The 14,621-nt window shown below is 44.9% G+C and overlaps 1 protein-coding gene across 1 annotated transcript in view; it reads right to left on the bottom strand.

The window, feature by feature from the left end:
* fermt1 (FERM domain containing kindlin 1) overlaps positions 1-14,621 on the bottom strand; it is an 86,109-nt gene that overhangs the window by 35,722 nt on the left and 35,766 nt on the right. Inside the window, exon 4 of the mRNA XM_078230610.1 lies at positions 1,438-1,581. Coding sequence (XP_078086736.1) covers positions 1,438-1,581 — 144 coding nt within the window. The remainder of the gene's footprint in view (positions 1-1,437; positions 1,582-14,621) is intronic.

A 14,621-nucleotide genomic window follows, 5' to 3' on the forward strand; every position in this document is an offset into this window, starting at 1 on the left:
TACTGACAGGAGGAAATCTTCCACCCAATATCCCAATATATGTAAAACATGCAAAAATCAGTCGACTGCATTGTTTCCCCCAATAATACACAATAAGACTTCTAAAGAATAGTAAACATAGGCACACAAGAAATGGCAGTAAACACTGGGATGTTACGATATTAAAACTGTTCTACATTACCAAATTGTGACCATTAATGGAAATATTAAGAAGTCTCACAACACCAGGTTAAAGTCCAACAGGTTTATTTGGAATCACGAGCTTTCGGAGCGCTACTCCTTCATCAGCTGAGTGGAGAGGTAAGTCATTCATGCAACTCGGCCAATGTTGTCTAGCTCATACACTACAGGAAAAGATGTCCCGAGGTGTGGTACATTGGCGAGACCATGCAGATGCTACGACAACGGATGAACGGTCACCACGCGACAATCACCAGGCAGGAGTGTTCCCTTCCAGTCAGGGAACACTTCAGCAGTCAAGGGCATTCAGCCTCCGATCTTTGGGTAAGCGAATCTTCAAGACACATGAAAACGCAGAATCGCCGAGCAGAAACTGATAGCCAAGTTCCGCACACATGAGGACGGCCTCAACCGGGATCTTGGGCTCATGTTGCACTACATGTAACCCCCACTATTTGGCCTGGGCTTGCAAAATCCTACTAACTCTCCCGGCTTGAGACAATTCATACCTCTTTAACCTGTGATTATCCCTCTCTCCACTCGCACTGTCTGTACCTGCAAAGACTTGATTACCTGAAAAGATTCGCATTCCAACCATTATCTGGCAATTGTGTCTTTGTCTATAGCAATGCCGTGTTTGTGAAACCTACCTCTCCACTCATCTGATGAAGGAGCAGCGCTCCGAAAGCTCGTGATTCCAAATAAACCTGTTGGACTTTAACCTGGTGTTGTGAGTCTTCTTACTGTGTCCACCCCAGTCCAACGTCGGCATCTCCACATCATGAAAATATTGCCACGGAGTTCTCTATATAACTATAATCAGTAGCCATGGCCAGTGATCATAAACCAATTGCATCTAGACGAAAATTACTTTTAGAGTCAGTTTTAGTGTGGTGCTTCACTGGTGTTCCAGTGGGTTCAAATATAGTTTATAGAGTACAATTTGATTGGAAACTGGTCATGCAGCAGGCAGAATAAAAACAGGAGAGGACTCAATGGGTGGGGTTTTCCGGCCACACTTGCCCCGAAACCGGAAAATTCTGCCCGAGGTCAACGGACCTTTCCATGGTCCACCTCTCACCTGCTACAATTCCTGTGATGGCAGAATGGGAAAATTAGCCCCAATGCAAGCTTTGAGAGGCACATTGTGGACAGAATCTCTATACTGTTTCAAAATTGAAGAAAATCATTCCCACATGAGAGCAAACAAATTATGCACAGCACCTTGGCATGGTTAACTTCCCTTAATAGAATTACCTATTGATCCTGGGGACACCGGCACCTGATCCAAGTCTAAGATATCTTCATCAATTGGGTGCTTATTGTTCTTCTCTTTTCTCTTCTTTTTTGAGACGTTATCTTGTGGTTTCAAAAGGGAAAGTTCCTCGGGCCTACGAATATCTAGAAAATCAGTTGAAAGTACAGTTAGATCTCATGCGCACAATTAAAACTAGCCCTCCAGTGGTGAGGACTGCTGCCTCACAGCACCATGAACCCGGGTTCGATTCCCGGCTTGGGTCACTGTCTGTGCGGAGTCTGCACCTTCTCCCCGTGTCTGTGTGGGTTTCCTCCGGGTGCTCCGGTTTCCTCCCACAGTCCGAAAGACGTGCTGGTTAGGTGGATTGGCCATGCTAAATTCTCCCTCAGTGTATCCGAACAGGCGCCGGAGCATGGCGGCGAGGGGATTATCACAGTAACTTCATTCTGGTGTTAATGTAAGCCTACTTGTGACACTAGAATCGTAGAATCCCTACAGTGCCATTCGGCCCATCGAGCCCGTACCGACAACATTCCCACCCAGGCCCTATCCCCGCAATCCCACATATTTATCCTGCTAATCTCCTGACACTTAGGGTCAATTTAGTGTGGCCAATCCACCTAATCGGCACGTTTTTCGTATTAATAAATAAACTTTAAACATCAACCCAATATATTCCATTTGAAACACAATGGCCGACAGACATTCATTGGATCCACACTGGTTTCACACATGTGTAGAAACAAGAGGCCAACGCACTGTTTGAGGTCCCACTCTGGAATTTGTCAGCCTAATGGGGTCAGTCCTTTCATGCAGATGGCTTCTGACTCCACCACGAATTTGCAGGCAGTTGCCAGGTCCCATTGCTATGAAGTGCTTCCTTCCTTCCTGGACCCAGCTCACCGCCTTAGTCTACATTGGCTAAGATGGTGAGAAGGGTCCAGGAAGGAAGCAATTCATTTTGAATTATTGAGCATGCAAATCCTTGTCTACGTGTCAATTTTTAATGAAAATATGCATTAAGTATCGTAGTTAAGCTGGAGAAGCATGCGATTGAGAAAGGAATGGATGTGTAGGGGGATGGGAGGAGGCTTGTGTGGAGCATAAATACTGGTCTGGATCTCTTTCTGTGCTCATAGAACCATACTAAAATAAGATGTGCATGCTAACCAGTCAGGTGAACAAAGTGAGGAAGCAATCAGCTGGAAGTGTGACATTACAATTTGGTACAGACAAATGGGACATGCTCATTGAATCATAGAATCCCTACAGTGCAGAAGGAGGCCATTCTGCCCATCGAGCCTGCACCGACAACAATCCCACCCAGGCCCAGCCTGTAACCCCACAAATTTACCCTGCTAATCCCTCTGACACGAAGGGTCAATTTAACATGGCCAATCGACCTAACCCACACATCTTTGGATTGTGGAAGCAGATTTAGGACTGAGTTGAGGAGGAACTTCTTCACCCAAAGGGTTGTGAATCTGTGGACGTCCATGCCCAGAGAAGCAGTTGAGGCTACTTCGTTGAATGTTTTTAAGGCAAGGATAGATACATTTTTGAACAGTAAAGGAATTAAGGGCTATGGTGAGTGGGCGGGTAAGTGGAGTTGAGTCTACGAAAAGATCAGCCATGATCTTATTGAATGGTGGAGCAGGCTCGAGGGGCCAGATGGTCTACTCCTGCTCCCAGTTCTTAAGTTTTTATGAAACCAGAAGACCTGGAGGAAACCCAGGAGGGCGGCACGGTAGCACAGTGGTTAGCACTGCTGCTTCACAGCTCCAGGGTCCTGGGTTCGATTCCCGGCTCGGGTCACTGTCTGTGTGGAGTTTGCACATTCTCCTCGTGTCTGCGTGGGTTTCCTCCGGGTGCTCCGGTTTCCTCCCACAGTCCAAAGATGTGCAGGTTAGGTTGATTGGCCAGGTTAAAATTGTCCCTGAGATGCGTAGTTAGAGGGATTAGCGGATAAATATGTGGGGGTAGGGCCTGGGTGGGATTGTGATCGGTGCAGACTCGATGGGCCGAATGGCCTCCTTCTGCACTGTAGGGTTTCTATGATTCTATGAAACCCACACAGACACAGGGAGAACTTGCAAACTCCACACATCAATGACCCAAGGCTGGAATTGAAACCCGGGTCCCTGGCGCTGTGAGGCAACAGTGTTAACCACTGTGTCACCGTGCTGCCCAAATACTGTGATATTTGCAATGCTATAAATACTGTGTACTACATACAGAGTATAGATATGCAACATTGATAATATCCACTTAAGCAAAAAGAGAACATTAAGCCAGTGGAAATATTGTGCCTCACTATAATGTGATGTTGTAACAACCACGTAGTTATACATAATAAATATGTGACTTCTGCAAACGTCATCATTTCCTTAAGGGGCAATTTCCTTCTCATAACCCAGAGGAAAAAGATCAATGATTGGTGAAGCAATTTTAGTCGGGAGAAGTTTGATTTGATTTTTGATTTGATTTGATTTATTATTGTCACATGTGCAGTGAAATGTATTGTTTCTTGCGCACTATACAGACAAAGCATACTGTTCATAGAGAAGGAAAGGAGAGAGTACAGAATGTAGTGTTACAGTCATAGCTAGGATGTATAGAAAGATCAACTTAGTGCGAAGTGTATGAGTTTCTGCTTTGTACACTTATTAATCTCTTCGTAGAGTTGTCAGCAGGAAGAATTACACTCTCCAAGTCTGCAGAAACTACCGGGAGAAATTTCAGGGCTTCTCCTGGACAGCCTTTGTAACATTGGCTGAAATCCTACTTAGGCACCCAGCTGGGGTTTCTGTTAGATTTCCTCTGAAATTACAATGGTTAACTGGGAGAATCGCCAAGGGAATTCCCAGTATACGTAGAAACATAGAAACATAGGAACTAGAAGCAGGAGTAGGCCATTCGGCCCTTCGAGCCTGCTCCACCATTCATCTTGATCATGGCTGATCATCAAATTCAATATCCTGATGCCCCCCTTCCCCCCAAATCCCTTGATACTTTAGCCCCAAGAGCTATATCTAATTTCTTCTTGAAATCACACAATGTTTGGCCTCAACTACATTCTGTGGTAGTGAATTACTCACATTCACCACCCTCTGAGTGAAGACATTTCTCCTCACCTCAGTCCTAAAAGGTTTACCTCTTATCCTGAAACTATGACCCCTGGTTCTGGACTCCCCCACCATTGGGAACATTCTTTCTGAATCTACCCTGTCAAAACCTGTTAGAATTTTATAAGTTTCTATGAAATTCCCTCTTACTCTTGTAAACTCCAATGAATATAATCCTAACCGACTTAGTCTCTCCTCATATGACAGACCTGCCATCCCAGGAATCAGCTTGGTAAATCATCGCGGTACTCCCTTTCCAGCAAGGACATCCCTCCTCAGATAAGGACATCAAAACTGCACACAATACTCCAGCCGTGGCCTCACCAACACCCTATACAATTGCAGCACAACTTCCCTATCCCTATGTTCAAATCCTGTTGCTATGAAGGCCAACATACCATTTGCCTTTTTTAATGCCTGCTGTACCTGTGCGCTTACTTTCAGCGACTGATGCAGGTGGACTCCAAGGTCTCGTTGAGTATCCATTTCTGTCAATTTACATCCATTAATGTCATGTTTATTAAATGACAAAGTTACTCAAAATGGCATTATCTTGCTAACATCTGATTATTCATTTTACAGCTCGGCAACAGTTGTTAGTCTGCTGACCAAGAATGTGCAGTTGATATCTAAGAAGTTAATTGAAGGTGTGCTAGTCCTTAAATGGCGCACTTGATACTGGGAGTGAAAGTAAGGCATGTAGGAGAGTTCGATTGAACTTGGTGCTGTCTGTTTGGGAGTGAAAGTGAGTAACATGCCAGATAAAATTTCACCATAAGAAAAACAAATAAATCACAAGCAGAATGTCGCAGGAAATGTACTTAAACCCAGTTTTAGGCCCCGTATCTAAGGAAGGATGTGCTGGCCTTGGAAAGGGTCCAAAGGAGGTTCACAAGAATGATCCCTGGAATGAAGAGCTTGACATATGAGGAACAGTTGAGGACTCTGGGTCTGTACTCATTGGAGTTTAGAAGGATGAAGGGGGGGATCTTACTAAAACTTACAGGATACTGCGAGGCCTGGATAGAGTGGACATAGAGAGGATGTTTCCACGAGTGGGAAAAACTAAAACCAGAGGGCACAACCTCAGACTAAAGGGAAGATCCTTTAAAACAGAGATGAGGAGGAATTCCTTCAGCCAGAGAGTGGTGAATCTGTGGAACTCTTTGCCGCAGAAGGCTGTGGAGGCCAGGTCATTGAGTGTCTTTAAGACAGAAATAGATAGGTTCTTGATCAATAGGGGGATCAGGGGTTATGGGGAAAAGGCTGGAGAATGGGGATGAGAAAAATATCAGCCACGATTGAATGGTGAAGCAGATCTAATGGGCCGAGTGGCCTAATTCTGCTCCTATGTCTTATGGTCTTATCCCAGGAGAATTAGTGAAATAAAGCCATGTAGTAGGGTAAACCCAGGGAGTGTAGGCTGCAGCAGGAGGGGAATGAATGGAAAGGGTTAAATGGACAGGATGACTATAGTATTCACACTCACTGTGGGCAGACAGGACAAATGACCATATCCCAGACAGCACTAACACAGTTGCACATTGCAACAATGAGAGAATCAATATCTTATCAAGGCTCCACAAAGTCGAGAGGAGTCATTGTGCCTCTGGAAAACTAATCAAGTATCAGGGAGATGGGGACAATTAACACAACATCGAAATCGGTTTGACGAACACAATGCTTTGATATTGTAAACAGGTAGACAGGAGATGTCCAGAAAATGATTAAAGCTAAAGCTCACAGGACAATGGATCCGTATAATGTGATCAAAAACAGAACTGTAGCCAATTTAAAGTAACAATCTGACGACCTAATCAAAATGTAGCACTTTGTAACGTGAAAAAGTATAAGAATATGTAAGAACCTATGATTAGCAGAGTAGCTCGGAAACAAGCTGGAATTACAGCCACGAGTTCTGCTCTCCCTCATGCATGTTGAATAAGGCCATTTTTGTTGAAGCTCTAGGTGGTATTTGAAGACTCAGTTCATTTGTTACCTCCAACAAATCCAAGTTAGCTTCCGAGAAACAGTCGCATGACCATCAAAGCACATATACTAAATAGGGCTAAATTTCCCGGGTATTAGGGATGACTGCTAAAGCCCAACAGCGACCAGCAGCTGATTATAACTTGCAGGACTTGGCTGCATGGCTTCCTTGAGACCCAATGTCCACTTCAGGCCTTTTTGTGCGTGGAGTCATTATCCTCATGAGACTCAAAATCGGGCACTCCCAAATTTCACCCCTTCCGTCATCACAGCTGGAAAATTGGCCGGAATTATCAAGCCGTTCACAACGGCGGGATTCCCTGGTCCCGCTGCAGTGAACAGATGATTTGGCTGAGTGCCAAATTCTCTGTCCTCGCTGGCAGTGGCAACGGGGCGCGAACGGCCGGTAAATTCCCACCATCCTGTTTCACCGCCACCTAACTAATAATCAAAAGGTCACATTTCTTCTGACCTGCTCCCATGAACAGTCCAGAAAGGCACGCAATGCAGCGTAAATGTGGCTGTTAATCCTTTCCTTCTATCTTTGTTCCATGGGATATCCCAGATGATGTTCCCAGTGGCTGGATCCAAAGAGAGTGCAGCGATGCGTATTGCAGGCAAGCGGGTTTCTTCCAGATATCGATTCATCAGAATCATAGAATCCCCACAGTGCAGAAGGAGGCCAATCGGCCCATCAAGTCTGTCCCGACCACAATCTCACCCAGGCCCTATCCCCAAAACCCTATACATCTAACCTACTAATCTCCTTGACACCAAGGGGCAATTTAGCATGGCCAATCAACCCAACCCAAACACCTTTAAAGTTTATTTAAAGTTTAAGGTTTATTTATTAGAGTCACAAGTAGTCTTACATTAACACTGCAATTGAGTTACTGTGCAAATCCCCCCAGTCGCCACACTCCGTCACCTGCTCGGGAACATCCTAACAGTCAAACGTCCCCCTATCCCAATGCCATGATATTTGAGTATATATTTAAAGTCTCCCTTAGTGTACCCGAACAGGCGCCGGAGTGTGGCGACTCGGGGATTTTCACAGCAACTTCATTGCAGTGTTAATGTAAGTTTGTGTGCGACTAATAAATAAACTTTTAACTTTAACTTTAGAAACAGGAGCACATACAGACAAATTATAAGGACTGGTCCAGAAATTCCTGGAGACACAGGCAAGTCCCAGCAGAAGTGAAGTAAAATTAATTGCTAGCCTGGCGTTTGGACCCAGTGGCATGGTTGGAGGCGAAATGTCACTTTGCTCTCTGGTGGTAAGCAGACGTGTTAATTCTAGCCTTTTCATTCTAACTTGGCGCCATGCCAGGAGAGGTTTAAAAATGTGGAAGAATTAGTCCAATATATTCACAAAGGCTTGAGGATACTATTGGTTCTTTTGAAATACTCAACTTTCTGGAAATATCAGAGGAAATAATGATAGAATTTGTTGTAAATGGTTTAAATCACATTTGAGTGGACATTTGCAGGATGCTAGGCAATGTTTTGTTTCAGCCGATAAAGCTCTCTGAATTCAGCTAAAGGTCTTTACTTGTCGTTTCTCTTGCGAGGGTTGTAAAGAAGGATGTGATCGCATTTTTTTTTCAAGTAAAGTCAAAGCTGGTTAACAAAAGCAAACACCTCCGACAAAACTGTTAGCTATAAACCTGTGAAAGTTGGGACTGCACAAGAATTTACTAAACAGCAGCACAATAAAAGTCACAAGTTTACATGCATGCTCAAATCAGTACTGGCATGACGGAGGGAATTTTCCAAAAATCGCACAGAGTGCTGGATCAGGTGGGAAGCAGTGCGGAACTCGTTGGTTTCACAAATGCCTTTCCTAGCCAAGTCACACAACATTCTGCGGGGGAGGGGGATCTCAAAGTGGAATTAAAGGCCCCACACCACTTCATCTCCCTCCCATCCCTGCCCAACATCGGGACAAGAGGTAGATCCAAAACCTTCTACTGCAGAGCGCCAACCTAACCCCCAAGCACTCAATTGTTGGGTCACCCCCCCACCCCTCACTCCCACAACACGCAGGCATCAGGGTGATCCTCCCCCCCACTCTATCCCCCATTCTTACCAGCATCATGGCACCCCCCCCATTCTGCTCCCCACCCCACCATTGCCCCTCCCCTGCCACACAAACAGAAACCCTCTCAGAATGAAGTTCACTCGAGGCTCCGTCCATGGCACTGCCCAGCCATGTCCTGCACCATCTGGGGCTATACTCACCTCCATACCCCGGCACGGCTTGTTTCCGTTTAAAAAAAACAGTTGCTTGGAAACCAGCAATGATCCCCATCAACATGACGTCATGCTGGGGAGTTGGGGGTTGTGGAGGGCAGCATCTGACATTGCCCACAGTTATTGCATCAGATTGTTTAATTATAGAATATAATAGAATCCATACAATGCAGAAGCAGGCCATTCGGCCTATTGAGTCTGCACAAACACATCTACCCAGAGTCTATCCTCGTATCCCCACGTATTTATCCACCAATCCCCCTAACCTTCACATCTTTGGACACTAAGGGGGCAATTTAGCATAGCCTATCCACCTAATCTACACATCTCTGTACACTAAGGGGGAATTTAGCACAGCCAATCTACCTAACCTACACATCTTTGGACACCAAGGGGCAATTTAGCATGGCCAATCCACCTAAGCTGTACATCTTTGGACACTAAGGGGCAATTTAGCATGGCCAATCCACCTAACCTACACATCTTTGGACACTAAGGGGCAATTTACCATGGCCAATCCACTAAGCTGCACATCTTTGGGACACTAAGGGGGAATTTAGCATTGCCGATCCATTATATTAAAATGGATTATAATCGAGGAAAAGGTTCATGCCCTCTTTGGGTGTAAACCTGATTACATCACTGGCAGTGGGGGGTGGGGGGCGGGGGGGTGGGGGGGGGGTGGGGGGAGGGGGGATGGGGGGGGTGGGGGGAGGGAATCGCAAACAAAAACATTGCTGCCACAAATCCTGTTATGGCCCTTTCACATTCGCGACGAACTGGCCCTGAAATTTGCTGCCTACAACTCACAAGCTAAACAGTTGAATGATGGGTCCATGCGAACAGCTTTTTTTATAAAGAGAGTCTCCTATTTCAGGCATGTGATCAGGGAATATATCAGAAGAAAGCCAGGTGCTTCCTGTTGTGGACTCAACAGAAGAACCAAAGCGGATGAAGAATAAGGATAACCAAAAGGGACCCGGCACAAATAGAAAATATAAGTTTTTCCCAGCACATGGGTTCCCACGTCGGCAGTGAGCCTCTATAAATGTCAGTGTTACAGTCATTCACTGAGCAAAAACAGATAGATGTCACCAACAGATGCACGGTTCTCAAAATTTGGCCTAACGGTAACAACCAATCATGTTTCAGAAGTGACTGTCTGACTGTGCAGCCAAATTCCCCATCAACTCCATTTTCAAGTTTGCTGATGACACCACCGTAGTGGGTCGGATCTCAAACAATGATGAGACACAGTACAGGAATGAGATAGAGAATCTGGTGAACTGGCGCGACGACAATAATCTCTCCCTCAATGTCAACAAAACGAAGGAACTAGTCATTGACTTCAGGAAGCGTAGTGAAGGACATGCCCCTGTCTACATCAATGGGGGCGAAGTGGAAATAGTCAAACGCTTCAGGTTTCTAGGTGTCCTGATCACCAACAACCTGTCCTGGTCCCTCCACAACGGCGCTATAGTTAAGAAAGCCCACCAATACTTCCACTTTCTCAGGAGGCTAAGGAAATTCATCATGTCTGCCATGACTCTCACCAATTTTTACAGATGCACCACAGGAAGCATTCTTTCGGGTTGTATCACATATTGGTATGGCTCCTGCTCTGACCAAGACCAGAAGAAACTATAAAGGGTTGTGAACGTAGCCCAGTACATCACTCAAACCAGCCTCCCATCAATTGACTCCGTCTGCACTTCCTGCAGATTCAGAAAAGTTGATCTTTCTCTACACCCTAGCTATGACTGTAGCACTACATTCTGTGTTCTCTCCTTTCCTTTTCCCCTATGTACTCTATGAGCAGTATGTTTTGTCTTTATAGCACGCAAGAAACACTACTTTTCACTGTATCCCAAACATATGACAACAACAAATCAAATTAAATCAAAAGAAGATAATTTGCAATATGCCCCGAGCTATTGCATATATCACAGGGGAAGAAAATCGTTCAGAAACTAAAATACATTAAACAGGATAACAAATACATAATGAATTACAGTGTCTATTTTTGGACATTAAGGGGGAGTTTAGCATGGTCAATCCATTATATTGAAATAGATTATAATTGATGGAAATGAGGTTCATGTCCTCTCTGGGCGTAAACCTAATTACGTCACCGGCAGCGGGGTGTGGGGATGATCGCAAACTAAGATCTCACCGAAACAAATCTTGTTAAGGCCTTTCACAAGAGTTAGCAGCCTAACGGGATTTGCACCCACGGCGAACTGGCCCTGAAAGTCATTGCCTTCAACTCGCAAGCTCAACAGTTGAATGATGGGTCCATGCTCACAGCTTCTTCGTTAAGAGTGTCTCCTATCTCAGGCATGTGATCAGCGGATATGTCAGATGAAAGTCAGGTGCTTCCTGCTATGGACTCAACAGAAGAACCAACCTGGATGAAGAATAAGGATAACTAAAAAGGACCCTGCACAGAAGAAAATATAAGTTCTTCCCAGCACATGGGTCCTCACGTCGGCCGTGAGCCTCTATAAATGTCACTTTTACAGTCATTAACTGAGCAAAAACTGATAGATAATCCACCAAAAGATGCACAGTTTATCAAGGAATGATGATAAACTGAGTTGTAAATGGTCTAAACCGTAATGTAAAGGCATCAAGGAACACACGGTGAAACACTATGCTGTTCTTTCCTTTAAACAAAGCAGTCTGACTTTATTAGGTCATCAAGTTATTACTTGTCTCGACAGTTCAGCTGAGTTACTATCATTACTTGTATCAATAATGTTCTGTGCTCCATAGGTCTCAGACTAGCCAAATGCCCTGTTGCCTGGGGTGTCCAGTCCAGAGCATATTTAGGTAGCTATCAATTTTTGCTTGGTTAATTACTTTGGGTTTGACATTTATAGAGGTTCATTGACTACATGATGACCCACCTTCTGGGAAAAACCTATATTTTCTTTTGTGCAATGTCCCTTTAAGAACAAAGTGGACTGGGACGCGTTTTGAAAGAGGATTAATTGGTTTCCTGTTTGTGACATCAGTACATTCCAAGAAATGCCGATGTGACCTAAGGTTGCCTTGGGGATTGCCAGGTAAAAAAACAACTGGCAAATGGAAAGCTAATTGTAATGGGATGGAGTTCCAGCCTCTTTGTTTTCTGTGCAGCCGTTCAAGACACTGGCAAAGAGAAAGCAAGCAAGCCTCTCTCAGTTTTATGTTTTGACCGGCCTTGAACAGATCCTGGTGTTGAAGCAGGTCTCTGAGAGTGGAGCAGAGACTGTGTTACTGTGTGCGTGTATTATACAATTGGAAAAGACAGGACAATGAAGAGAGGGAAAGTGAGGGATTGTGGATTATATGATGCCCATTGCTGCTGTTGAAGTAATGCCAGGTTCCATGAGAACACTTGAAGGGAGTCTCTGGAGTTCTTGTACGCTGTCATACCCAAATGAGAGCGGATTCAAAGGTGTCTGTCTTTTCTGTGGTGCTCAGTCTGGAGTTGTGGTGTCGACCTCAGAAGAAATGCTCTGCAAGTTTAAGAAATGATTAAGTTTGCCTCCCCCACCCCTGCTTTGTAGGTAGTGCCATTGTTTATCCATCTGGATCACTTTGTTAACTCTTAAGTCTACATACCTTAGTCTCATGGCTACCTGCCACTCACACACAAAATGCAGTAAATCCCTTACCCACCCCAGCCTACCAATTCCAGGCAGACCCTTCTGGCCAATTATCCCAGGGGGATAATTGACCCCCTTAATATTTTGCCATGTAAAAACAGCAAAGCTGGAAGTCTGAAATTTAAAAAAAATACAAAATTCAGTAAATTCTCCCTCCAACTCTGCTGCCTGACTTACAAGAAACAGAGCTGGAGCCTAGGAGGCTGAGGGGTGATCTTATAGAGGTCTATAAAGAGGGGCATAGATCAGCTAGATAGTCAACATCTTTTCCCAAAAAGGTAGGGGAATCTAAAACAAGAGGGCATAGGTTTAAGGTGAGAAGGGAGGGATACAAAAGTGTCCAGAGGGGCAATTTTTTCACATAGAGGGTGGTGAGTGTCTGGAACAAGCTGTCAGAGGCAATAGTAGAGGCGGGTACAATTTTGTCTTTTAAAAAGCATTTAGACAGTTACATGGGTAAGATGGGTATGGAGGGATATGGACCAAACGCAGGCAATTGGGATTAGCTTAGTGGTTAAAAAAAAGGGCGGCATGGACAAGTTGGGCCAAAGGGCCTGTTTCCATGCTGTAAACCTCTATGACTCTATGAGAGCTAATATTTCAGGTGGATGATTTTTCAGTCACCAGTCTGATGAAAGGTCAACAATCCTGTTCCCCACCAGTCAATCGGGTCATGGCAGATAGACAACCAGACTGTGTATACTTGCCTTTGTCCCCTATGTCTTTGTATCATTAGTTAACAAAAGAACTATTAATTCCAGATTTAAAATTAACAATTGATCTGGCAGCATGGTCTTTCATACATACAAAACTTACAGTGCAGAGGAGACCATTCTGCCCATTGAGTCTGTACCGGCAATAATCCCATCCAGGCCCTATTCCCATAACCACACATATTTAGCCCCCTTGTCCCTCTAGCCTATGCATCCCAGGACACAAAGGGGCAATTTTAGCATGGCCAATCCATCTAACCCGCACATCTTTGGACTGTGGGAGGAAACTGGAGTACCACGCAGAGACGGGGAGAACATGCAAACTCCACACAGACAGTGACCCAAGCCAGGAATCGAACCCTCGTCCCTGGCGCTGTGAGGCAGCAGTGCTAACCATTGTGCCACCGTGCCTCTCTTTGCTGGAGAGAGCTCCAGATTGATACTATTCCATTGGTAGCATTCTACTACCGCTTTTGATTATTTTGTACCCATTCAAGGCTTTTCAATGATCTAAGTACAGGGATCCACAAATTTCATTGAACATCCCCTGTTTCTAACTTCCTGCCATTTAGTGAATATCCTGTTCTCCCCTTATTAGCCCAAAGTGAATGACAAGCTTTTGCATTACAATTCCCTACATTAGAATCCATTTGCCGCATTTTTACCATTGTCACAAATAAGGCTTACATTATCACTGCAATGAAGTTACTGTGAAATTCCCCCAGTCGCCACATTCCAGCACCTGTTCAGGTCAATCCACCTAACCAGCACGTCTTTCAGACTGTGGAAGGAAACCGGAGCACCCGAAAGAAACCCACGCAGACATGAGGAGAATGTGCATACTCCGCACAGAGAGTGGCCCAAGCTGGGAATCCAACCCAGGTTCCTGGTGCTGTGGGGCAGCAGTGCTACCCACTGTGCCACCATGCTGGCCCCGATTTTAGAATCATAGAATCGTAGAATCCTACAGTGCAGAAGGAGGCCATTCGGCCCATCGGGTCTGCAGCGACCACATTCCCACCCAATGATTAATTGATCAATATCTCATTGTAATGTTGTGCTTCCATTTACAAACTACAATGCCTCCTATCTTTGGGTCATCAGCAAACATGGATTTCCATTCCATTCCGTCATTGATAAATAGTGTGAATCGTTGAAACCCCAACACAGTTCTTTGTGATACATCTTGAGCAGCATTTTACGACCTCGTTTGGGCGAGGCTTGTAAAATCCCACCTGAGGCCAACGGAGAATTCCGTTCTGCGAGCCTCACCCGCCACGATTCCGGGACGGGCGAGGCGGTAAAATTCCAGCCCTTGAGTCGCATCCTGTCAATTAAGAGTATCTGTCCATTATCCCTACAATCTGTCTCCTGCCACTCAGCCAATTTCCTCAACCAGGCCAACAATTTACCTCCAATTTCATGAGCTTCAACTTTAACAAGTAGG

The sequence above is a fragment of the Mustelus asterias genome, chromosome 15, assembly GCF_964213995.1.
Source record: "Mustelus asterias chromosome 15, sMusAst1.hap1.1, whole genome shotgun sequence".
NCBI lineage: Eukaryota > Metazoa > Chordata > Chondrichthyes > Carcharhiniformes > Triakidae > Mustelus > Mustelus asterias.